This window comes from Furipterus horrens, unplaced genomic scaffold (assembly GCF_987537825.1).
Source record: "Furipterus horrens unplaced genomic scaffold, mFurHor1.1.pri manual_scaffold_3, whole genome shotgun sequence".
NCBI classification, from domain to species: Eukaryota; Metazoa; Chordata; class Mammalia; order Chiroptera; family Furipteridae; genus Furipterus; species Furipterus horrens.
Window position 1 is genome coordinate 125,137,338 of NW_028327173.1, and position 26,855 is coordinate 125,164,192.

Below are 26,855 nucleotides of genomic sequence, written 5' to 3' on the forward strand. Positions count from 1 at the left end.
AATTCTCCCAGGCTTTGTAATGCATAATGGTACATAAGAATAACAATTGCTTCCCACTCTTTCCTAACACCAACCAACATGTAGCTCATATCTGCCCTCTGAAGCATTGCTTCCCTCACTGTTGAATCACTTACCCAACTCTATAAGGCCTGCTAGGAGTATTATGTGTTGTCAGCTTAGACGAATTGTAACAGTGAAATGCTCAGTCTCTGACTCTATCTTGTTCAAGCCCATCTGCCTTGTCTTGCATACAGACACACTAATCAGAGGAATTATGCTTATGGCTTGAGTTTTACAAAAACAGACTATCACCTCCCATTTCCCCTTCTCTTAATATAAAAGAAGCCTAAACTCTGCACTTTCTTAAGATGGATTTGAGGTACCACTAGGGCTCCCATCTTCTCAGTTGGCACCTTCTCAATCAATAAATCTTCCTTACTCCAAACTCTGATGTTTTGAGTTTTGGCCTTTCAAAGCATCAGGCACACAAACTTTGGCCCAGTAATAATATAATTGAAGACTTTTACCTTTTTAAATCTAAGGTAAGAATTTTGCACAGGTCATCAGAAATTTAGCTAAACAGAAGTCCTGTAACTAAGGATATACAGAGGCCAGATCGAGACTGGTAGGAGGGGCAGAGATGTGGAAAGGGCTGACCCCATATCAATGTGGCCTGCATGTTGGACTTACTTGGACTCCCTCACTCTGAGCTCCAGCCCTGGGGCATTGGAGTAGCAGTTTGAAAGGTGCCAGGGACCCACAGGGAAGAACTGAATTGTCTGGCTTTGGAATGAGGGCTGGAGGGGCAGCTTTGTCCCAGACAGAAGTACTGGCAGAGGCCATTGTTTCTTTGCTGAGCATTCCCCCTGAAGGTGCAGCTGGGCACTATATCTGAGTCTCCATCAACCTAACACAGTTCACTAAGGCCTGGTAATTACCTGAGACACCACCCCATCCAACTTGTGGGCTCACCACAGCTACTTCCAGTGGCTTTCTTGGCTTATGCTGCAGACTTTCCTAAAATCTCTGAAAGGTTTGCAAATCTCAAACAAGTAGCATTTTGTCTCAGTGTGCCTCATACCTCTTGCTAAGCAGCCTCAAGCTTGGTACTAGTGGCAGCCAGCTTTGGTTTGCAGTTTGGACTCTTTCGCATACCTCCAAACCCAGCACAAGTAGCAGGCATCTACAGATTGCTCAGTATCTCATTCCAACTGGCCCCAAGCAGGGCACAGGTGGTGGCTGACCTTGGCCAGCACCTCCCAGGTGGCCAGAACACCTGGTGGAAAGATTTAGACCATGCTAAAACATCACCCAACCACCTCCACAAATGACACACTCAAGAGATGAATTGGGTGGGCACCAGAACCTCAAAGAAGCGAGTTCTGCTCCATGAGGTGAGCCCCTGTACAGCAAATCCTCCACTGTAGTGTGGCCAGTCCTCATAGCTGAATAACCTGAGAGTAAATCCCTCCCATTAATGTGCCAACAGCAATCAAAGCCCAAGTATAACAGGAGAGTGTACAGCCCACACAGGGGGGACAACTGGAGCACCCATCAAGCTGCACTACTGAACTCTACAAGACACATATTACATTAGGCCACTCCAACAAGACCAAGAGACATAGTAGCTCTGCCTAACACACAGAAACAAACACAGGGAGGGGACAAAGAAACATGTGCCAAACAAAAGAACAAAACAAAACTCCAGAAAAAGAACTCAACAAAATGGAGATAAGCAATCTACCAGAGGCAGAGTTTGAAACATTGGTTATAAGGATGCACAATAAACTTAGGGGAGATGAACTTAGTGAGAAGTTCAATAGAGAGATAGGAAACATAGAATGGAGATAGAAAACAAAAAAACAAAAGCAGCGTGGCAGTGAGTTGGCAAGCAGAACGGGCAGCCCCACACTCACATGTGGTGGATAGAAACTGGGAGGGACGCCTTGGAAGCACATGATCCCAGCCCCAGGCCCCACTGCACAGTCCAGGGTTCTGCACTGGGAAAATAAAGCCTCATAAGTTCTGACTGTAAAAACCAGTGGGGTTTGGGGTGGTGGAAGAAACTGCCAGTCTCGACTTCCAGCTAAGATGGAGGCGTAGACAGACACAGTGAGTCCCCCTCCACAACTAAGAAGAAATACAACTACCTCAAGACGAGAGACAATCAGAAGTTCCAGAAAATCGAGCTGCATGGAAGTCCAGCAAACAAAGATATAAAGAACAAACACTCATCGAGACAGGTAGGAGGGGTGGAACCGGGGCAGAGAGGATGCGGTGTGGTGGTGGCAGCAACAGTGTGGTGGCGACAGCGGCAGCGTGGTGGCAGCAGCAGTGGCAGAAATAGGGGTGGTTGGAGAGCAGTGAGAAGGTGTGGAGAGCTGGCTCTGTGTGGCCATCCGAGCTGGGGGATTAGTGCCTGTTCCTGCCAAGCACCGTTGAAGCAGGAAACTGTGGTGACTGTTGGGGAAGACTGTTGGAACTGTCCTTTGATGCACAAAAATTTTAATTTTCATTAGTCCAAATTGTCTATTTTTTTCTTTTGTTGCCTGTACCTTTGGTGTCATATCCAAGAAATCATTGCCAAAGCCAATGTCTTGTAGCTTTTGCCCTGTTTTCTTCTAAAAGTTTTATATTTTAGGTCTTATGTTTCGGTCTGTGATCCATTCTGACTCAATTTTTGTGATAGGTAAGAATCCAACTTCATTCTTTCGCATGTGGATGTGCTGTTTTCCCAGCACCATTTGTTGAAAAGACTTCTTCCCCCCCTTGAATGGTCTTGGCACCCTTGTCGAAAATCAATTGCTGACATATGTTGAGGGTTTATTCCCAGGCTCTCTATTCTATTCCATTGGTCTATATGTCTGTTTTTTTGTTTGTTTGTTTTGTTTTGTTTTTTTGCCTCTGCCATACTGTTTTGATGACTATAGTTTTGTAGTGAGTTCCAAAATCAGGACATATAAGATCTCCAATTTTTTCTTTTGCGAGATTGTTTTGGCTATTCTGCATTCCTTGAAATTCCATTTGAATTGTAGTCTGGCTTTTCCATTTCTTGCTTTGCAAGATGGAAAGAGTTCTGGATGTAGAGAGTGGTGATGGTTGCTCAACAATATGAATGTAATTAATACCACTGGACTGTATACTTAAAAGATTTTTTTAATTTATTTTTAGAGAGAGGGGAAGGGAGGGAGAAAGAGAGGGAGAGAAACATCAACGTGTGGTTGCCTCTCGCCTGCAACCCAGGCATGTGCCCTGAGTGGGAATCAAACCAGTGACCCTTCGGTTCACAGGCCAGTGCTCAATCCACTGAGCCACACCAGCTGGGGCACAATAATTTTTTAAAAATCATGGCTAATTCAGGCCAAAGCTAATATGCGTAGATATAGATCTTAAGTTTCTATGTAGTTAGTAAAATAAGCAACAAATTTGACTTGCCATCCATCCCTCTACTACCTCTCACATTCCAGGGGCATATTTTATAGTCAAGCATCCCAATGCATTCAACAAGTGAGGGAAAATTATACTTTAGCCTAACTATCTCAGGCATGATTTTAGAATAAAAGCATTAGCATACATGCAAGAACTCAAAAATTTTACATCCCAAGCATCCTTTCTTAGGAGACTACAATATGACAAAAGTTAGTCTTTAAATGCCAATAGATGGTATCATGTATTTTTCTCTGAAATGATTGTAAACACCCTGAGGAAGGGACCACATTTTACACTTCTTTTACTCAACAAGATTTTGAGACTGTGTTCATACTATACTAGAGGTTCACTAAATGTTATTTATTCTAGAGGTATTACAAACAGGAAGTGACTCTTCCATTAGCAGAGACTAGAAGGGGAAGGAAGTCACCAGGGACCTGTGGAGTGTTAAGGCTCATTTCTCCAGCCATTCACTCAGAAGCGCTCTATTATCTGGTCCCACGAGTCCATCCAGCTTCACCTCTAATTCTTGCCAATACATGCCTCCCAGCTATAATTTTCTTGGCTGCTTCTTCCAGAAATTATTGTTATTAATATTCTCCATGGTTACTAATTATGTTCAGCCATAAAATTACGAATTTGAGCACTTTTTCTTGCTTGTCAAGAAACTTCTTGGGCTCTGGATGGTGTGGTTCAGTGGGCTGAGCATCAGCCTACAAACTGAAAGGTTGCTGGTTCGATTCCTGATCAGGGCACATGCCTGGGTTGTGGTCCAGGTCCCCAGTTGGGGGTGTTGTTAGAGTCAAACAATTGATGTTTCTCTCACACATAAATATTTCTCTCCCTCTGTTTCCCCTCCATTCTCCTCTCTCTAAAAATAAGTAAATAAAATCTTTTTAAAAAATATATCTATTTTAAAAAAGAAACTTCTTGAGTTAGGAAAGCATAGTTGTGCCCACTTCCAAGGAAAGATGGTCCTTGCAGTTTCACTAAGTCCCAGTAGGTGGCAGTGACACTGTACAAACAGGTTCCAGTTTGATCTCTGTTTATTGAAAGAATTCATCTCTTTTGCCATTGAGGTTACAATATTTATTTTTAGGGTAACTTGATGGGCCTTGTCTGTAATTTAACAATATTAGAATCAAATTCTGATACCTAATCACATGGATAGAAGCTCTATTAGATTTCAATTAGTATTCACTCTGATTTGATTATAAGGTTTTAGCCATTCAAATGTCTAATAGGGAAACATTTAGACTATTGCAGCTGTCTGGAGTTATTACATTTGCTATAATTTTCACAGAGTGATTCATGTAAATACTGTGTTTTTGTTAGTAGAGACAAGGAATGATGGCTTACTGGGGTGTGGGCCACTATTAAGCATTTTGCTATTATGGTCTGGCATTTGACGTGTTTTTTGTTTTTTGTTTTTATTAGGTGGGAAAGAGAAGTGTAAGTTGTTTGCCATTTAGTTATTTTCCAAAAAGATATTCTTCACTTTCCATCTACCATATCATTTTATTTGGCAAAAGAAAAGAGGAATTAGCCAAGTTTCCTTTTCCTCTGTTTTAATTGAACTGAATTATATTTGAACTGAACCAACTGACCACATCAAAACTTACCTTCTGCACAAAGGCCTTCCTGAGTAAATGGAATTGGGGTCTCACCAAATACATACTCTCCCTAGATGCAAACAGTAGAGGTATTTTATCCAAGTTGTTGGCCACATGGTGAGGCTATTGAGACATACTTTAAGCATAAAAGGAGTAGCAGGACTAAATAACCTTGAAAGTCACTTCAGCACCAACCGTCTAAGATTCTAAGTATCAACAAAAAAAAATTGTCCCTGCCCTTAGGAGCCCTAGGAGTAGGACTGTTTGCCTAGAGCCTTGGAGCAAGCCCTCACGTTATATTTTTCTGGGTGGGACAGAGGGCCTGCTAGAGAGGTGGCATACTTCACCCACAGAAAGTCACCTACTTCTCTTTGTGGGTCACTAAGAGTCAGTTCAAGTCTGAAAAAAAATAGATCCCATCAGGGAAATCTCATGTGTTTTTGTATTCAATACTATGTAATTTTTATTCACAGACAAATTGATAATTTGCCAATATGGCTTCAAAACTATATTCTATAGAGGGAAACAAATGTGGTCCCTGAAGACTCAAAACCCAAATTTTGAAAGAGGCTTAGAATTCTCTTTTGTTCTAGAAAATATTTCTCATGTACCAATGTGAAAATATTACTGCTCATAAATACCCCTAGGTTCTCAGAGGTCTAGCCCAAAACCTCCGAGAGTCCAGGACTGCTTCTTCTTCGTTTATGTTTTTGCGCAGCACCTATCCTAAGACGCCACAGGCAATAGTCAAGCACTTCACTGTGCCATAGACCCATTCCTATTGCAGGTCACACCATTTATGTGAGAACATAAGAAAATGTAAAACTTTCTTAGAGCAATGATCCAGGCAGCATAGCAGTTTGCCTTGGACTGTGGCAACTGTTAAAGATTTCATTACTTTTGAATATAAGTTCCAAAGTCTTCCAGAAACACAAAACATCTTAGTCTGTCTTTTAATGTGTTAATCAGTCTTTTATCCCCACCCCGACCCCCAGCACAGGCGGTTGTGGGATGGGCCAGAAAAGGTTTGACCATAAAAAGAATGGCTGACGAACTGAAGGTCTAAGCCACCTCCCACAACTCATATGGGTGGGGTCAATTTTTCCCAGAAGTGTGGACAATGTAATTCTGTAATAGAGGAAAAATGTGGCCAACATTGCCAGGGCAATTCTTTCAAAACTTAGTCAAGAGGTCAGGGTGGGAGTGGATTAGGGAGGGGCGATGGGGTAAAGCGCATACACACATAAAGGGCGCCAAAGACACACCTTTCCTTCTCTATCTGCCGCTCCAGACCCATCTGCATTTAATTGTTTGGGGAAATAAGCATTTGAACAAACTCGCTAGACAATTTGTGAAGGGAACTGCTGTAACCTTTCAGTACCCGGAGATCCTCCTGGTCCTTCAAACGTAAAAAGTACAATTTAGAACAGGAGAAACAGAGGGACATTTTATGGAAGAATTTCCGAAATGTTGTTAAAAATTAATTTCTAAGATCCCAGCATTGACTTGAATTTCTGTTGCCTCTGACTCATTTTCTGTTCCTCTTCCTCTGACTCAGCCCTCTTTCCTCACCCTGATTCCCTGCTGCTCCTTAAAGAGTGCATGCACCTCAGGGCTCTGCCCTCACTGAATGCTGCCCAGACCATTCCTCCCCAACAAGTCCATGCAGCTCACCCTCTCCCCTCCTCCAAGTCTCTTCTTCAGTGTTCTCCGCTACTCTTCTGAACGTTTTGACATACCCACCTGCCCTGACATTTCTAACCCTTTCCTACTTATTTTTCTCCTTAGTGCTCTCACTAACATAGCACAAATTTTACTTATTTATCTAGTATATTTGTCTCCTGTACTAGGTAAGCTCCCTGAAGGCAGAGATTCTGACTATATCTCCAGTGCCTAGAATTGGGTCTAGGAAGTGCAAGTGCTCAAAACAGAGTTTTGAATGAATAGCATTCAATTTCAGATTCATACTTTCCACACTAACACTCATTCACATACAGCAAATTAAGATTATAAGAAGGGTTTCTTAGAGAATGACGAAGCAGCCTGGGAAACTTAACTGCTTTCTAGAATCCTCAAGTACTTTTAAGTGTTAAGAGAAAAAGAATCATAGAGAACAATGGTTCTCAAATTGTGGTCCCCCGCAGACGCAATAGAGAACTTGGGATTTATGAGAAATGCATTCTTGAGGACTTCCAGTCAAGGTGGCGGTGAAAGCAGACTGGCTCACCTCTTTGCACAACCACATCAAAATTATAACTAAAATATACAACAACCATCACCTGGAACCATCAGAAATCAAGTTGAATGGAAGCCTGACAATTATGAAATTAAAGAAACCACATCCATCAGGACTGGTAGGAGAGGCACAGACATGGAATGGGCTGGTCTCTTACCCATGTGTGGTGGGTAAAAATTCAGGAGGGATATCTCGAGAGTGAGGGGTCCCAGCCACACAGCAGGTCCCCCAACCCAGGGTTCTGGTGGCAGGAAGATAAGTTCCCAAAACTTTTGGCTGCAAAAACCAGCAGGGATTGAATTGGTGGAAGAAACTACGGGAGCCCCAAGCAGTTCCTCTTAAAGAACCCACACATGGATTCACCTGCTCAGTCTCACTCCCTCTGAGCTCCAGCACCGAATAGCAGCTTGAGAGGCACCAGTGGCATACAGGGAGAAACTGAAGTGTCTGGCACCAAGGCAAGCAGAAGACACTGTGCCTTTTCTAAACCCTCCCTCTGCAGAGCCAGCACACTGGTGCCATATCTGAGACTCTGTCAACCTAGCTAACACTGTTTGGCCCATTTTGGAGATCCCCATCCATCTTATGGGCCCACCCAAGCTGATTTTCCATATGAATGGCTGGTCTTGACTCATGTTTCACAACTTCCTAAATCCTATCAAGCAAGCAATAGCGGGCCCCAGTGAGCTCTAGGCCTGACACTAGTAGCCAGCTTAGATTCAAAGCTTGACTTTGCCTGGGAATCTCCAAGCCCAGCACAAGTAGCAGCCATTTAAGATTGCTTTATAGCTCAGGCAGGGTGCCCTGGGAAAAACACAGATGGGGGCTGACCTGGGCCTGCACCACCCAGGAAACCCCAGAGTCTGTGTGATCAGTGGACAGCTACAGATCACGTCAGAGCATCCCCACCCTGCCCCTGCACAGCTGACCCTCCATGGAGAGCAGAGGTTGGTGGTTAAATGGTCACAGACAGCCTTTGCTCCTGACTGGCCTGGGTAAATCTCTCCCATTAATCTGCCAAAAGCAACCAAGGCTCAGCTACAAGAGGAAGGTGTACTCAGCCCATGTGAAGGGTGCACCTTGAGTACCAGCCTAGGTGATAGGGGAGGTTGTGCCACTACACCCTATAGGACACCTACTGCATTAGACCACATTACCAAGACAGAATCAAAACAGCTCTACCTAACAAACAGAAACAAACACGGGGAAGCTGCCAAGTTGAGGAGGCAAAGAAAAATGACCCAAATAAAAGAACAGAATAAAACCTCAGAAAAATAAATAAATGAAGTGGAGATAGCCAACCTATCAGATGCAGAATTCAAAACACTGGCGATCAGATGCTCAGAGAAATGACTGGGTATGGCCACAAAATAAAGGAAGAAGTGAAGGTTATACAAAGTGAAATAAAGAAAAATATACAGGGAACCACCAATGATGGGAAGGAAGCCAGGATTCAAATCAATGATTTGTAACAAAAGGAAGAAATAAACAATCACCCAGAATAAAAAGAAGAAACAAAAATTGAAAAAACAAGGAGAGAATTAGGAATCTCTGGGACAACTTTAAATGTACCAACATCCGATTCATAGGGGTGCCAGAGAAAAAGAGGAAGAGAAAGAAATTGAAAACTTATTTGAAAAAATTATGAAAGAGAACTTCCCTAATTTGGTAAATGAAATAGACATACAAGTCCAGGAAGCACAGAGAGTCCCAAACAAGTTGGACCCAAAGAGGACCACACCAAGACACATCATAATTAAAATGCCAAAGCTTCAAGATAAAAAGAGAATCTTAAAAGCAGCAAAAGAAAAGCAGAGAGCTACCTACAAAGGGGTTCCCATAAGACTATTGGCTGATTTCTCAAAAGAAAATTTACAGGCAAGAAGGGGCTGGCAAGCAGTATTCAAAGTGATGAAAACCAAGGACCTACAACCAAGATTACTCTACCCAGCAAAGCTATCATTTAGAATGGAAGGGCAGATAAAGTGCTTCCCAGAAAAGGTAAAGCTGAAGGAGTTCATCATCACCAAGCCCTTATTATATGAAATGTTAAAGGGACTTATTTAAGAAAAAAAAGAAGATCAAAACAACGAACATTAAAATGACAACAAACTTACAACTATCAACAACTGCATCTAAAAAACAAAAACAAACCAAGCAAACAACCAGAATAGGAACAGAATCATAGGTATGGGAACCATTTGGAGGGTTATCAGCTGGGAGGGGGAAGGGGGAGAAAAGGGGAAATGGTACAGAGATCAAGAAGCAGAATTGGTAGGAACAAAATAGTCAGGGGGATATTAAGAATAGTATAGGAAAGGGTGAAGCCAAAGAACTTACATGCATGACCCATAGACACAAACTGGGGGCGAGGGGGGGTTGCTGGAGGGAAAGGGAGTACTGGGCAGAGGGGGGCAAAGGGAAAAAATTGGGACAACTGTAACAGCATAATCAATAAAATGTACTTAAAAATTAAAATTAAAATAATAGATATTAAACATAAAGTTCAGTAAAAAAAAAAAAAAAAAGAACCAGTCAGAAATAAAGAATACAATGACTGAAATGAAAAGTACACTAGAAGGAATCAACTGCAGATTAGATAAAACAGAGGACATAACCTGCAATTTAGAAGACAGGGTAGTGGAAAACACCCAATCGGAACAGCAAAAAGAAAAACGAATCCAAAAAATGAAACTCTGGGACAACATCAAGCATTCACATCATAGTGGTACCTGAAGGAGAAAAGAGAGCAAGGAATTGAAAACCTATTTGAAGAAATAATGACTGAAAAATTCTGTAACCTGGCAAAGGAAAGACATACAAGTCCAGGAAATGCAGAGAGTCCCAAACAAGGTGAATCCAAAGAGGACCACACCAAGACACATAATATTTAAAATGGCAAAGGTTAAAGACAAAGAGAGAATCATAAAAGCAACAAGAGAAAAGCAGTTAGCTACCTATAAGGGAACTCCCATAAAACTGTCAACTGATTTCTCAACAGAGATGTTCCAGGCCAGAAGAAATTAGCATGAAATATTCAAAGTGATGAAAAGCAAGGACCTACAACCAAGGACCAACCCAGCAAGGCTATCATTTAGAATGGAAGGACATATAAAGAGCTTCCCAAACAAGAAAAAGCTGAAGGAAAAAATATTTTAAAAAAAAAGAAAAGAAAAAGCTGAAGGAGTTCATCCACACCAAACCAGTATTGCATGAAATGTTAAAGGGAGTTTTTTAAGAAAAAGAAAAAAAAATGTCACTGACAAAGACAAACACATATTAAAGCATTGGATCAACCAACCCTAAAGCTAGTATAAAGGTTAAAAGGCAAAAGTAGGAAGATCATGTGTAATTACAGCAGTAAATTAAGGGATACACACAAACATGAACACACAAGTGAAAAATAATGACCAAAATATAAACATGGATGGGGTGAGTAAAAATGGTAGGGATTTTAGAATGTGTTCAAACTTAGGCAACCATCAACTTAAAATAGACTGCTATACACATAGCTTGGTATGTATAAAACACATAGTAACCACAAACCAGAAATCTACAAGATATATACAAGAAATAAAGAGAAAGGAATCCAAACACAACACTATAGCTAGTCATCAGCTTAAAGAGAACAGAGCAAGAGAATAATAAAGAAACAGAGAACTACAAAAACAATAAAATGACAATAACTACATACCTATCGATAATTATTTTAAATGTCAATGGATTAGATGCTCCAATCAAAAGATGAATGGATGCAGAAGAGGTGGAATATATATATATGTGTGTGTGTATATATATATATATACATATATATATAATGAAATAATATTTATCCATAAAAAAGAATAAAATCTTACCACTGGTAACAATATGCATGGACCTAGAGGATATTGCGCTACGTGAAATAAGTCAGACAGAAATACAAATACTATATGATTTCACTTATATGTGGGATCCAAAAAATAAAAATAAACAAGCAAACAAAACAGAAGCAAACTCATAGATACAGAGAACAAACTGATGGTTGCCAGATGGGATGGAGACTGGGTAAAAAGGTGAAGGGATTAAGAAGTACAAATTGGAAGTTACAAAACAGTTACAAGAATGTAAAGTACAGCATAGGGAATACAGTCAATAATATAATAACTATATATTGTGTCATGTGGATACAAGATTTATTAGGGGGAACACTTTGTAAGTTATATAAATGCCTAACCACTACTATACACCTGAAGCGAATATAATATTGAATGTCAACTGTAACTAAATTTTTCAAAGGAAAAATGAAAAGCCCTCCCCGTGAATCTAATGCAAGATAAAGCCTGTGGACCAACCACTGATACAGAGGAAAAAGAACAGTGGGCTAAATATCTAGAGATCTGGATTCTAGTCCCGATCTCTTTAATTGTGTGAACTTGGGTTCATCCCTCAACCTCATCTTCCTCCATCTGTTTACACACAAAATGTAAGAAATGCTCTATTTTTATTATATGCCTTCAATGCACTGATGCTAAATATTTTAATCACAGCCCTTAAGTACCTCTTTCCTTAGCCTTGTAATTATATATTTGCAAGTAAACATCATATCTTAAGTAAAACTTTCTTTTCTTTCAGCCTAGCCTTTTTCTCCTCCAGTTAGCAATTCACAGACACACAATCTTGCCATTTCCTTGTACTCCTCACCTTTTTCAGCTTCTGGGACAGCCCTCTCTTGGTTCCCTTCCCATCTCTGCATGTTCCTTCTCAGTTTCCTCTGTTGGCTGCTTAGCCTCTGCTCACTCCTTAATTTCTGGTGTTCCTATCCTGGTCCTGGGAACTCTATATACAATTCCTGGGTGTCTTTGTCCACAACTGGACATTAGCTGTTTCTCAGGTAAGCTGATGACTTCCAAATATTTCATCCTCTTAAAACTCCCTGCATCTGGGGATTGAATGTGGGAGGGGGTTGGGCGGGGGAGAGGGGAGCAATGGGGGGAAAATGGGACAACTATAATAGAAAAACAATTAAAAAACAAAACAACTCCCTACATTAAATCACCGGTTATACATCCACCAGACCCCTCAAATTAATATATCCAGAACAGAACTCTCCTTCCCCCAACCCACTCTTCCTCCTATTGACCCACTAAGTAGCCCAAGTCAGAACTGAGAGCTCCTAGATGCTTCCCTTTCATCCCGTCAGTCACTGAGACCCGCAGATCCTTGTTCTGGGATCTCTTTTTAGCCCTCTCTCTTCTTCACTTTCCAGTCACTGCCTTTAACTGGTCAGCAGCTTCATGCCTAACCCACTCCAACCTGTTTGCCATAGACCAAAACACACAGTGATGACAGCTGCCATGTAAAGTCCCTCAGTGTCTCTCGGCGGCTTTCAGGGTCTTGTTCCAACTTCTCTGCTCGGTCATATGGCCGCGTACCATCTCCCTCTACCACACACCAGGCCATGTGCAACTGCTGGTTTCACACCTCCGAGCTTCGCCACAGACTCGCCCTTCTCCTGGCATGTCCTTCCCCCTCTCTGACTCCTACGTGGCCCTTAAATGCTGTCCTTGACTGATGCGCCAAGTCTGACTGAGCTTCCCCTGCTCCACGCTGCCAGAGCACTTTGTTCTTGCGGCAACCACAGCCCTTATCGCTCCTTCCTAGAATCACTCCTGTGCCTGATTATCAACCCTCCAGACCGGAAGCTGCTGGAAAGCACAATGCCTGGCGCAAAATAAAGGCTGGACAAATTAATGTCTATTTTTCTTTATATGTAATAATTTTTCCTTCAGAGATTGCTCTCTTTGTATCAGCCATGTGCCTCCATGTTCTGTATCTTAAGCCGCCCTTTGACTAAACGCAGGTACAGGCAGTTCGAGACAGTCATCTGCACTTGATCCTGGAGCAGAAACTAGAAGGTAAGTTCAACCAGAGGGGAAGCCTCTGAGCAGAGATCTGGGGGTGGGAAAGAGTGACAGCTTGTCTGTGGGAGTCGTGACATTTTAAAAACACCAAATTCTCTCTCACCTTGAGCTTTTTCTGTGGGACAAAAGGGATGACAGAGGCGGGGGCTTTTGTCTTCTTTTGTGGGCAGATTTCCCCAATGAGTTTTCTTTCTGTGGTGCCTGTGCCCACGAAGGAGGCTGCCCCTGGGACCTCCACCTATTTTTAGCTTCAGTTCAATACCCCAGAGACAGCAACCATCCCGTGTACCTCCCTGTGTATTTTCAGTCTTGCTGTTGCTAATATGAATCACTCAGGGTCGGCTGACAAATGGCTAGATCTGAAGTGAGAATAAGAAGACTTGAAGTGAGAAGGTACAGTCTTTAACAGTGGAAAGTTGCCAAGATGCCCTGACATTTAATATACCTAACAGTTCCTTGTGCTGCTTTTATAAAACAAGCAAGTATGTGTTCATAATGTAATGTAATTTTAATGAAGTTCTTTGTGACCAGAGTCCCCGATGTGGTGCCTGCACTGGATAAACTAAACTCCTCCTCAGGATTTCCTCTTTCTGAGAGACTTATCTGAGAAATGAATTGTTCTAGACACTGCCTGAGTCAGCTAGATTACAAACCATACATTATTCTTAGCACACCAGTATTTTCATTTTAAATACTGACTAGGTTAATTTATGTATGCTTTTTTAAACTAAGTCAAGCTCTTGAAGGATGATATTTTGTGTGGAAAATGCTGCTGCTTCTGAAAGCCATCAAAGCTTACCCTGGAAGGGCAGCTGCTGGACTTTAGCAGCTGCATGTCCTCTGGGTCCAGCCGGTCACATGCCCACAGACTGCAGCCTTGCAGTAGGTTGACGTTGATGGGAGTTCTGATGACGCATCGCCCTGCTGGGCAACCTGTGCACCAACCAGGCTGACTCAGCCTCCTTCCTCTTCTGTCCCCAAAGGATTTTTAACCAGAGAATACTCTAGGGAAATGTTCATCTAATATCTCTAGAGTTTCTGCCCTTATTTCCTTTTTTTAGAATGTTTTTTTTTTTTCCATCTTCACCTGAAGATATGTTTATTGATTTTGGAGAGGAAGGAAGAGAAAGAGAGAGAATCATCGATGTGAGAGAGAAACATCAATCAGTTGCCTCCCATACGCGCCCTGACTGAGGAAAGAAACCCACAGCCTAGGTATGTGCCCTGACCAGAATCGAACCCGCAACCTTTTGGGCATGGGACAATGTTCCAATCAACTGAGCCACCTGGTCAGGGCTGCCCTAATTTCCCTTTTCATCTCTTGTCCTGGGGAGGTGGACTAAGCCATAAGCAAGTCTCTAGGACTGCATCTATCTCCATACTGAAGGTTTTGAGAAGGCAGAGTCTTCTTCCTTACCCTGGGTCCCATCCTAGAGGTTCCTGTCAGGCAGCACCAGAAGAGAAGGAGGCACTACCTAGCTCTGTCTAAAATCTCTTCATTTCTCTTACTAGTGCCCCAATCCCAAAGTGGGCTGAGTCCCATGGTGGCTCTGCTCTGTCCTCCTAATAGCCTGTATTGCACAATGCCTCCTTTCTTTGTAAAATGGGAATGATATCACCTAACTCTCTCCGAGGCCACAGCAGCTGCAGCAGTGCGTTGCTGGGAAGACATGCAGACTAGCAGCGGTCAAGCTGGGTGGCGTCTGACTCCGGAGAGCTTTAAATGCTGCCAAAGCAATTCAGACTGTCCTGCAGGACGTGGTAGGTCACTAGAGGTTCTATTATAGGAAATAGCATGATGGAAATGTGTGTTAAAACAGTTGTGAAAGGAGGTGTAATTGTATAATTGTAACCCTTTGATACTACTTGAATTTTTAAGGTATTTTTAACCATGTGCAAATGCTGTTTCAATTTAAAAACTAATTAATTTTTAATATTATAGATAATACAACATATCATTTGTGCCAATACCTTTGAAAATTTTTTAAATAGGAACAGTCAAGCAACATTGTAGAGTATGAAGAGGAACAACGGGAGGGCAGCACCAGGGGATGGGTTTGAAAGCTGGCTTCTGAGTGAGTGACTTAAACATTCTGAGTCTCATATTGCTTTACAACAGAAATAATGATACCTACCTACCTGAATGGTTGTGAAGACTAAATAAGATAGAGTCTATTAAGTGTAATCCCTGGGAAATAATAAATGTATAAATAACAAATTGAGAGGCTACTATGGTAAAACAGGGCTGGAAAGGGGATGGTCTGGAGTCATTTCAAAAACAGAATGAACCACAATGAGATTTCACCTCACACCAGTCAGAATGGCCATCGTCAACAAATCAACACACAACAAGTGCTGCTGAGGATGTGGAGAAAGGGGAACCCTGGTGCACTGCTGGTGGGAATGCAGACTGGTGCAGCCATTGTAAAAAGCGGTATAGAATTTCCACAAAAAACTAAAAATGGAACTGCCTTTTGACCCAGCAATTTCACTGCTAGGATTATACACTAAGAATCCCGAAACACCAATTCAAAGAACCTATGCATCCCTATGCTTCTAGCAGCATTATTTATAATAGCCAAGTGCTGGAAACAGCCTAAGTGCCCATCAGTGGATGAGTGGATTAAAAACTGTGGTACATTTACTCAGTGGAATACTACATTGCAGAAAGGAGGAATTCCTACCCTTTGCAATAGTGTAGATGGAACTGGAGACTATTACGCTAAGTGAAAAAGCCAGTCGGTGAAAGACAAATACCATATGATCTCACTTATAAGGGGAATCTAATTAACAAAATAAATTAATGAGCAAAACAGAACCAGAGACATGGAAACATGGAAGACTGACAGTGACCAGAGGAAAGGGGGGGGAGGGAAATAATGGTGGAAATAAGGGGAAGGGTCTAGTCAAGGAACATGCATAAATGACCCACGGACATGGGCAACGACGTGAAGATTGACTATGGGAGCAGGGATGGGCTGGGCAGAGGAGAGCAAAGGGGGAAAAATTGGGACAACTGTAATAGAATAAACAAGAATTAAAAAATAAATTTTAAAAACAAAATGAACCAAACTAATTGGCTATGGGGATTTCAGGAGATTTCCCCTGGGACCGTAAAAAATGATGTACTATAGTCATATCTCAATATCCAGTCTCAATGAACATCTTCAACTCCACTTTCCTGAAATTCCCTCCTTAACGTAACTCTTCAAAGAACAGTTATTTCACAGATGGCCGGAAGATGTCACTGCAGACAGCACCATCCACACTGTGCTCTTTATCTTGGCGTCCCACCCTGCCATTTGTAGAAGAAAAATTCCATTGTTGCTCCTTATTTAACTGCCCTTACTCCAGGCTCCTGTCCTGAGTGTAGCCTCCTCTTTTTCCTGTGAATCTTCATCTTTTCCACGACACCCCTGTCCTGATGCTCTGGCTCCCTGGAGGTGGCTTTGAACCCTTCAAGATAGCAGAGCCAACGTTGTGACTAGGTTGTACCTGTGCTTCCCCTCACTCTATCACCACGTTTATATAAATTATTTACCAAGACCTATACCCATGCCAGCACCCCACCCACATTCTCCCTAGCCTTTAGAACTCCCATCAATGAATATAGGGGACATCCCTACGCCTTTTCTCCCACGCTCTTTAACTTCACTTCTAAATTGGCCCAGTTCTCAAATATTAGGATTGAAAGATTTGGTGATGTTATAATCTACCTCGCTTTCTGAAAATATCAGTGTTCTTGGTAAAATAATCCCTGAACTGTAGCCTATAAACAGCCTTAGGATGTAGGAAATGGTGAGCATTCCTCAGCCACACTGAGTGACTTAGCCACAGGGACAATGTCACAGTCATGGGACTGGACTCTGACAATGAAGAGCTGGTAACAAAGGAAAACTGTCCCAGGCCAGTTTCCCCCTTTCTCCCAGTTCGTGGCTTCTTGTGACCCTTCTTATTCTATTTCTCATCTGCTTCCAGGATTTAAAAATCAGCCTAAGAATATCCTTCATAATCACTATTTTTATAGGTATCCCCACTAATAGCCTCAGAGATAAGCCTCCAAGGCCTCTCAGTTTTTAATACTCATGCAAGTAATCTGCGGCTCTACTCCTGAGAACGGAGGCTCTAAAAGGGGGTTGGGGAAAGATATTATCTTAGTGATTACAAGAAAGGTCTGTGGATCAAGGTTCCTAAATCTTTACTCTATGTGTTAAGCAAACATTATTAGTAGCTAAGATTCTGTTTACCTTTGCCCTAAACCATTCCCTAGACCTTTGCCCATAGAGGAAAAAAGTAGTGTCTGGTGGTGGGTTTGGCCTCTGATGCTGAAAATTAGCCCCTCATCTGGTTATGGCGCCCAAGAGCAGGGACTGCTTCTCATTTATGTGCCACACCCAGCTGACGCCAGGCCTTTGTGTAGAGCTGCCCTCCTACCCTGACTGAACTCAGGATGAATTCACACCGAAGACCAAAGAGCACATACTGACATGAAGAGGAAGCAATGTGCTTCCACCCCTTCCTCATCCAACTACCCCTCCCCAAACACAGCAGCACATGAACAACCTGCACCACTACAGGTATTACTTGGTTACTGCCAACAAACAGTGAAATGGGAGAGCCAGGCATTCTGGCGGGAGGTTTGCACAGGCAGGCTGACACGTGAGGGCCTCCTCCTTCACTGGCAGCAGGTTACCCAACAGAAAGACTGGACGGACACATGGCTGAGGCACCAGCAGATCAGGAACACCTTAAGGAGATGCTTATTGAAAGAATCCGAGTTTTAAAAGAAAGCAAAACGAACAAACAAAAAGAGTAATCTTTGTGAGAAAAATCAGAACTTTGTTGAACTTGTTATTCTTATTTTACCTTGTAGTGTTTAACAGTTCTTTGGGGGACGGATAAATAATTTTTCAGGGCTTAGTCTTGATTCCAACCTGCCTGCCAGAGGCAGACCAAACTTCTGGGCAGACACACTCCACCCCTAGCCTCCATTACACGGAGGAGCAAAGACTCCGTGACCACGAGGGAGCCGAAGGCAGGTGCCTGCCCCCAAAGTGCCATGAAAACATCATACCTTGGCTGAAAAACAGGTTGTAAATTCAGGGCCTGTGGGCTCGGTGGAGCAAAAAGATGCAGAAGTGTATTTTGTTTGGTTTTCACGATATTGTAAAATTTGAAAATGTTCACATCAAAATCAATTTTCTGATTTTTTTCTTTAACAAGGGAATATCAGTATTGAACTCAAAGTGCTGTTTGTCAAAACCTGTGAGAGCTGAGTGTGAGCAACATGCTCTCTCGGGTCTAGACTGTCAGAGATGCTTCCACCACCCCACTACCACCCCAGGACTCCCATGGTTGGCGTCATTCATCTGTGAAAACTGCCCAGCCCCTGTGGGTAGGTATTTGAGTTTGGCACCCTTTAAAGTTTTGATCCTTATTAAATTGCAGAATGGATAGCAAAAGAAATACATAGCACTGGCTGGTGTGGCTCAGTGGATTGAGCACTGGCCTGCGAACCAAAAAGTCACGGGTTCGATTCCCAGTCAGGGCACATGCCTGGGTTGCGGACCAGGTCCTCAGCTGAGGGTGTGCGAGAGGCAACCATACATTGATGTTTCTCTCCTTTTTCTCTCTTCCTTCCCCTCTAAAAATAAATAAATAAAACCTTAAAAAACAAAAAAAAGAAATAAAGGCTTTAACAGTCTTATTTTCAGGTCACTACGAATGGAGGTCCTGATGGCTGTTTTTCTGTGGGGATACCCAGGGCTTGGGAGCTTCAGGTTTCAAGGGGGATGAATGGAGGTGGTTGCTCACCACAACAGGAAGAAAGAAGACTAAGCCTGGGACTGGAAGCAGAATATAAGTTCAGAATTTCACTGCAGAGCTGTCCATCAGCAGTGGCCCTGACTCTCTCAGCCTTCAGGACTCCGTCCTTGCTCCTCTCTCTTCCAGCCTGGTTGCATTCAGGTTGCTGGTGCTAAAACAATTTTGGTTTAATTGGCCAGGGCAACTGACACAGAACACTCTGCCCATGATGTAAGAAAAGCTAAATGTTGAACTGTTACAGAGAGAAAGGGGGTTCTTTCACATGGCGCCTTGGTATAAAACCCAACAATTGATGTTGAGAAAAACAGGTCTTTATTTACAGTGTTCCAGCCTGGGGAGGGCAGTGAGCTACTTCAGCTCAGAGCTCTGTTCTCCCACAGGACCCAGTGCTTCCCTTGCTCCCCAAAAGGCTAGAAGCCAAAAACATGCCCAATAGTTCCCCATCCCTTATCTGTCAGCTGTCTCCTTCAGGATCTGGGGTACGATGTCATCAGCCTCCGTACAACAGCCCAGGAAAACAGGTGCTTTGCCCTTTCAAAGCCACATGGTATTCTTCCTTTCAAAGCAGCACGTAGTTCTCCTCTGCCCTCCTTGCAAAATGCGTGGATCTCCTCTCTTCCGCCTTAAAATGGTTGCCGCCTTATTTTTAAATCCCTGACTGCTTCCTGTGATGCAGTGGGCGTGGTAATTGGTTCTGACCATTCACAGAACCTAGTGCAGGCCTCATATGCTCTCTACTCACCATTCCATGGTCAAAACCCCTCCCATTTCCTTGGGGCCTTGGAAGAACCAAACCATTTGCATAACTAAGACACTAGCCACCAGCCATAGTCATGCAAAGGCATCTTAAAAGCTGTTCCCTTTTCCCCAGCCCCCAACCTACAGGATCTGGGGATTTTTGGAGACCCCCTCTCTGTAACAGAACCACTTGGCTGAACTTAAAAGAAAAATCTCCATGCTGCCAGGCCACTGGGCACTTCAGGCAGTAGGTTTGGTTCACATGGTGCATTTCCCACCCAGAAAGAGTGCATGAAGTCACATCAGACACTTAAAATGCTCCTTTTCCCACTGGGGTGCTCCTGTCCACAGTGAAGCCCTTGAACATCACTGGCCACCCTGTCATTCCCTATGGCTTCACTAAAATACAAAGCAGCTTTGAGGTTAACTTACTCATTCTTTTGCCTTTTGCATTAAAAAGAAAACAAGCCAAATGACTTAAAAAATGATTTACCTAAGGGTTAATTAAGATCTTTAAAATGGTCAGGATTAGCAAAAATGTTTGACAATAAGGTGGGGAGAATTCTAAGTGTGTGAGTCCATATAAGTCTTTCTAAACCACAATTCCATTTTGCTGTCTTCTTCTGCCCCTTCTGCTGAGGTTTCCTGGTTTGCACGTATGTTCTTTATTGCCCAAGTTGCAATGTTTGTGTTTAAGCCCTGTAGAGTTATATATGACAGAGAGAAAACCTGCTGGATCACATTATACAAAACTGTCTCCTGGGTTGCAGAAAAACAAGGCACCTCCTTGGGAATCCCCACTATAGGGACAGGTCATCAAGACTCAGCACCTCCCAAAATTTCCAAAAGCACTGTGACCAATCAGGGAATACCTGGGACTGACTCTTACCACTAGGTGTCACGCTAAGCAATCAGGAATGAAGACCACCAAGTCCTGAAGGTCATAAAGCCATAAAGGGAGGTGCAAAAATATTTAATTTGGTGATCCTTTATACTTACGCAGAATTTTCTTTTTAATAATCATTTTAAAGTTTCAGCTAAAAATCCTATTCTATGGTATCCTTTATTAGTGGGGCATTTAGAATTTGACATTCCCATACTTTTTTACAGACATGAGTATCCCCATATAGATAAAATAGAGGGTGGTAGATGTTCCCCTAACAATAGGAGTAGAAAAATACTTGTAGAAAATATTTTCCAAATTAACTCTAGCTGGTGTGGTTTAGTTGGTTGGAGCGTCATCCTATAAAGCAAAATGTTGCAGGTTCGATCCCTGGCCAGCGCTCGTACGGGGCCAATAGATGTTTCCCTCTCCCTCTCTTCTCTCTCTAAAAGCAATGGGGGAAAAAATGTCCTTGGATGAGGATTTTTTAAAAAGAAGAAAGAAAAATATATACTTTCCAAATTATAGGGTATTCAGTCTCATTTTCAAAATGTGTTTTCAAAACTGTTAATACACAACTGCTTTGGTCAAATGATTAATATGTTGGAATATAAATTAATAAACTGCCACAGGTACCTAGGTAAATTTCTCCACATTTCAGTTTCTTTTTAGGAATGTAGGAATAATACTTATCTTACAAGATTAGTTCTGAGAACAAAGTGTCACCTAAAGTGTTGGGAGTACTTCCAGAAATTTATACTGTGAATTTCCAAGAGACATGGTCACCCTTAAGCAGTTATATATGCATTTGTGGTCAAGTAATACAATTTTGAAGATGGTAAAAATAAAAAAATAAAAAATAAATAGCACTAGAACCAATCTTATTATTATAAAAGCAGGTATACCACAGTAAAGTTAACTGATCTCTCCAATTAATATGCATTTAATTAGAAGTAGAGGATGGAACTGAGATCTACTTATAGTCACTGTTCCACGTTGCCTCAAAAATTGTATGTTTGTGTGTCATATGCCTGCAGAGGCAATGAAGTCTATCATTGGGAAGCTTTCATTTTAGCATGTGATTATTATTACCCTGAGGTTTTATTTCTTGATTTTACTTTTTTTTCCCCTTCATATTTTGTTTGTTACCCCAAATGACCCAGATTTCCTACATTCAGATACTGGGGATAGGGAGGGGGAGATTCGGAGAGAAGAAAGGTTGGTTAGTACATGACCAGTCAAGTTAAAGATGACTGCAACCATTGCCAGAAATCCCTACAAAACTACAGAGACCTCCTTGGGCTAATTCTGAAGAACTCTGGCAGAAGTCGCTTTGTTTTGCCTGGACCAATTCTAGCAATAAAATCAATGCAGTTTGTGGCTTGTTGGCTAGGAGGCAGGGGTGCAAAGAGGGGCACAAGTTCTATTTCTGCAGGTGAAGCCAGAGGATGATGGGCCCATGGCCATGTTCAGCCGCTGCCCTCCCCCAGGACAGGACAGCAAGGAGCAAGGAGGCGCAGCACGGGGCAATGTTAGGGCTGCCTTTAGCCTCCTGCATAATACCTAGAAGCTACATTCTTGGCCATCCTTAAGGCCCAATCTTGGGAAAGTTACTACTAAACCTATTATTCTGTCTCCTCCAAATGCTTCTGGGAAGTCACCCAGCTGGGCACCCAGCAGTAAGGCTCACGATCCATTCTCTGCAGCAGCACACTGCAAATCAGGGAACACGACCTCAACAATTATTTCGTTATTGCAAGGTATTTATAACCTCTACTACAAAAATTAACACCTTGCCCTACTTGAAAAAAAATGTTTACATTCAAATTCGCCCCCTCCCCCCGCATAAGGGCTGAGTGCTTGTCCCTCCCCCAGGCAACACAGTTGTTAATCCCGAAAAAAATGACCTGAGGACTGTCCAAGCGTTTTTAACGCCAAAACTTTCACAACTTCTACCTGAGGAGGGGGCTGGGTGAGTGGTACCTGTCCTTGCACTGCAAAAAGCCTGGAATCGGCTGGAAGGCAGAGGCAGCCCTCTCACCGCCAGTGCGCCCTTCGCGGCTCAGAGAAGTTTAGGGAAACGAATCCCTACACCGGGCCATCATTTCCACTCGCTTTTTCAAAAGATCAAAAAACGGAAAGGACCAGCAGGTTGGTAAACCCCAACATGGAACCGCCCAGCAAGTCTGTGTCCTTGGGATCGCAGCAGCCGACTACCCCAATCCAATCCACCGTGGGAAACCCCAGGGAAAGGGTTGTTGCCGAGGGACAAGATTACTGAGAGCAGCCTGCAGGGAAGTACCGGGGGGAGGGGGTCTTGTCGGGAGGACTTTCCAGCCACTCAGCTTTCATCAAAAAGTTCCCTGTACATGACCCCAGTGGCTCATCACAGGGAGTTTCTCTGATGAACCCTACTACAGGGTTTAAATTGCTTTTCCCCTAGCTTAAAGACGAGGCCAGTTCTCTTTTCTGGTCTGACTGGCTTGGAAATTCCCCGCGCCTAACCCCGCCCCTGAGAAATCCCCTGCCAGAGTTTATAGGGCGCTGCGGCGGCGCTGCCGAGCCCACAACTGTCCCAGCCCGCCGTCCCGCCTGCCTGCAACACTGCAAAGGAACGAGCGCGCAGCCCGCAGCCAAGTGCACCTGGGAAGCAGCGCCCGAACCGTCAGCACGGCCATGTTTCACCCCGCCGAGCAAGCCCAGGACTGGGCCATGGAGGGCCCCCGGGACGCACTCAAGAAGGAGCGGTTGCTGGACGACCGCCACGACAGCGGCCTGGACTCCATGAAGGACGAGGAGTACGAGCAGATGGTGAAGGAGCTGCGGGAGATCCGCCTCGAGCCGCAGGATGCGCCGCGTAGCCCCGAGCCCTGGAAGCTGCAGCTCACCGAGGACGGAGACTCGTAAGTGTCTCGGGCCCAGGTGGCAGGGCTGGATGGGGCTCCGGGCCTGCAGCGCGAGTCGCGGGGCCCGAGATGCAGCCGTGGACCCGGGTTTATGCACCGACCCCCGAGGCCATGCAGAGTTGCGTGGGGGCGGGGGACCAGGGTTCGTTCCCGGGGCCGCGGTGCCACAGTTCGGCCTTGCAGCCGCGCGCAGCCCCCACCCCCAGTCCGGGTCCTCTCGGCCGGGGGCGGGGCGGCAGCGAGGACGCGAAGTCCCCGCTTGCAAAGCGGGGCGGGAGTTTCTGCCCCGCTGGCGGGCGCCGAGCGGCCGGGAGGGGAAGTACACGGCGTTCCGGCCCGGCGGGAGGGCGGGGCGGTCTGGTCGGCGCCCTCGGGGAGGGGGGGGTGAGCCCGGAAAGTCCCTGGGCGCCTGCCAGGAACACTCAGCTCATAATAACCTCGCGGAAAACACCGCGGCCTTGGCCTCCAGAAACCCCGGCCTTGCGCAATCCCCGCAGCCAGCGCCTCCCAGGGCCCCACGCATTGTACTCACCCTGGGGGTTTTTCCCTCTCTTCCCCTCAGGTTCCTGCACTTGGCCATCATCCATGAAGAGAAGGCACTGACTATGCAAGTGGTCCGCCAAGTGAAGGGAGACCTGGCCTTTCTTAACTTCCAGAACAACCTGCAGCAGGTGCGCCTCTTGTCCGGCCCGTGCCTCTCTGACCCTGTGACCTAACAGTTGCTCCTCACCCTCTACAAAACGAAGTCAGTTGTCATTATGTGACCTGACCTTTTACGTTCGAGTCAGCCAACATTCTAGAAAATAAAGAAAATTCCATTAATTTGATGAGACTTATGAAGCCCACCTGGGGCCTCTGGTATTTGCCTTGCCCCTTGCACCTGTCTGGGAGGAGCAGCACCCACAACCTGGGGAATCTCGGGCTTGGGAGAACTCAGACTGTGGATTTGGTCCATGACTTAGCGTCTCTCTGTTTTGTGTTCTGTTTGTAGACTCCGCTCCACTTGGCTGTGATCACCAACCAGCCAGAAATTGCTGAGGCACTTCTGGAAGCTGGCTGTGATCCTGAGCTCCGTGACTTTCGAGGAAATACCCCCCTACACCTTGCCTGTGAGCAGGGCTGCCTGGCCAGTGTGGGAGTCCTGACTCAGAGCTGTGGGACCCAGCATCTCCACTCCGTCCTGCAGGCCACCAACTACAATGGTGCGTCTGCCTGCCCTACGGTGCCCATCAGAGGGAGGATGACATGGAAAAGGGGGAGGTGGGCCAACTAAAGGATCCCAGCTTAAACTCTCAACATGTGAAACGTTGAGAAAATAATATATACAAAAGGCCTATTTGATGCCTTTATAAAGTTAATTCAGAAACCAGATTCTTCAGAAGAACTTGTCCCTTAAAAGAATGGGTGAAAGATTGTGCTTGAGATGTGAGGGTTGAAACAAGTGCTTATGCTTTCTTCCTTTTGTTCTAGGCCACACGTGTCTGCACTTAGCTTCTATCCATGGCTACCTGGGTATTGTGGAGCATTTGGTGTCCCTGGGTGCTGATGTCAATGCTCAGGTGAGAGCTTCATGCCTCTAGGACCCTCCTCCCTAAGACTTCACATGCTTTTGTTGCACGCAGACATTCCAGACTCAACCGTAAACATCTCAAATTCCTTTGGGTTTCAGGAGCCCTGTAATGGGCGAACCGCCCTTCATCTTGCGGTGGACCTGCAAAATCCCGACCTGGTGTCTCTCCTGCTGAAGTGTGGGGCTGACGTCAACAGAGTCACCTACCAGGGCTACTCCCCATACCAGCTGACCTGGGGCCGCCCAAGCACCCGGATACAGCAGCAGCTGGGCCAGCTGACCCTAGAAAACCTTCAGATGCTGCCAGAGAGTGAGGATGAGGAGAGCTGTGATACAGAGTCCGAGTTCACAGAAGATGAGGTGAGTCTCAATCCTGCTCTGCAGAAAGCAGCATGAATAGCCATTCTGCCTCTACCCTCCCAGGCCCCTAGAGCTATACTCTGTATACAAAGGACTCACATAATGAAGTTCTCCAAATTCAATGTGTATAGACAGTATCCCAGGAGTGTGCCTTTTCTTTTTGGCTTTTGAGGAGAGGTGCATTAAAGCAAAACTCCCTCAGCTTATGAAGTTTATTTATATTTGGGATATAGAGAATGAAGTCCACAAATACTTGAGTTATTTCCAGAAGCAGCCTCACTGTTATCCCAGCACCCCTGGCAAAGCTCTGAAGTTTAACGTGCCTCTTTTCCCTCTTGTTTTTAGCTGCCCTATGATGACTGTGTGCTCGGAGGCCAGCGCCTGACGTTATAAGCTTTGCGAAGTGTCTAAAAGAACATGGACTTGTATATTTGTACAGAAAGAGAGTTTTATTTTTCTAAAAAAAAAAAAAAAAAAAAAAAATCAAAAGGGTGTTCTTAGAACCACACTTCACACTGTCTGGCCTGAAACATTTTGTTGGGGTGGATCAGCGCTCATTTTTTTATTTTTAAGAACTTTGGAAGGGGACAAGAAAGATAATTGGAATTCAAGGAAGACCTCTTTTAAACCTCATCATTGCGGGGTTTTTTTGAAGGTTATTCAAAATTTGATGAAAGGACTGATTTTATTTATTGTGCTTTCTGACTGAACCACCATGGACTCTGTGGCTGAGCCCAGTTGTGTCCTGTGACATGTACCGATGAAGTGTGTTGTTCAACCTTTCAGTGGTGTGGGGTTAAAGTTGCTACCTGTCTAGGTTTGCATTAACCTCCTGTAAATGGTGTATATAGTGTATTTTGTTGGTAATTATTTTGCTACTTCTAAGATGTATATTTATTAAACAGATTTTTACAATCATCCTGATCGTTTTCTTGAGGCTGCAGTGGGACTCTATTATACTGAGAGTCCTTTGATCCCCAGATGGAGGTGGAGAGTTGTGTGGGAGCACTTACCACAACCAGCCATGAAACCCTTTCAGAAAGCAGCTTCTCACACTGTTAACACACCAGATTTGCAGGCGGCAGGGCCCACTATGTGTGGGAGGGGAAGCTGTTGCCAGATTGCAAGATGATAGGAAACAGGCTGGGGGGTGGGGGGAGGACAGGCAAGGTGCCTGGCCTACAGCTGGGAGGCTCTCCTTTGTCATTTGCTTTCTTCCTCTTGGTATAAATTACTGCAGGACCCTTATTTCCACTTTAGGAGGTTATTTTGGCCAAGACGGCTATGCTGAACTCACATTTTCTAGAGCTGGAAAAGATCTCATCTATAACAGTGGAAGTTCCTAAGGACACAGGCTCAGGAATGGGACTACACTACCATTTGCTAGCCAG

At 44.1% G+C, this 26,855-nt stretch overlaps 1 protein-coding gene across 1 annotated transcript; it reads left to right on the forward strand.

The window, feature by feature from the left end:
• Positions 1 to 23,170: 23,170 nt before the first annotated feature.
• On the forward strand, positions 23,171 to 26,382 carry NFKBIA (NFKB inhibitor alpha). The gene is made up of 6 exons (XM_090270131.1): positions 23,171 to 23,531; positions 24,097 to 24,205; positions 24,526 to 24,736; positions 25,005 to 25,093; positions 25,204 to 25,464; positions 25,810 to 26,382. Exons 1-6 carry the CDS (start codon positions 23,305 to 23,307, stop codon positions 25,855 to 25,857), a joined length of 945 nt encoding a protein of 314 aa, XP_090126257.1. The 5' UTR covers positions 23,171 to 23,304; the 3' UTR covers positions 25,858 to 26,382.
• The last annotated feature ends 473 nt before the right edge of the window (positions 26,383 to 26,855 follow it).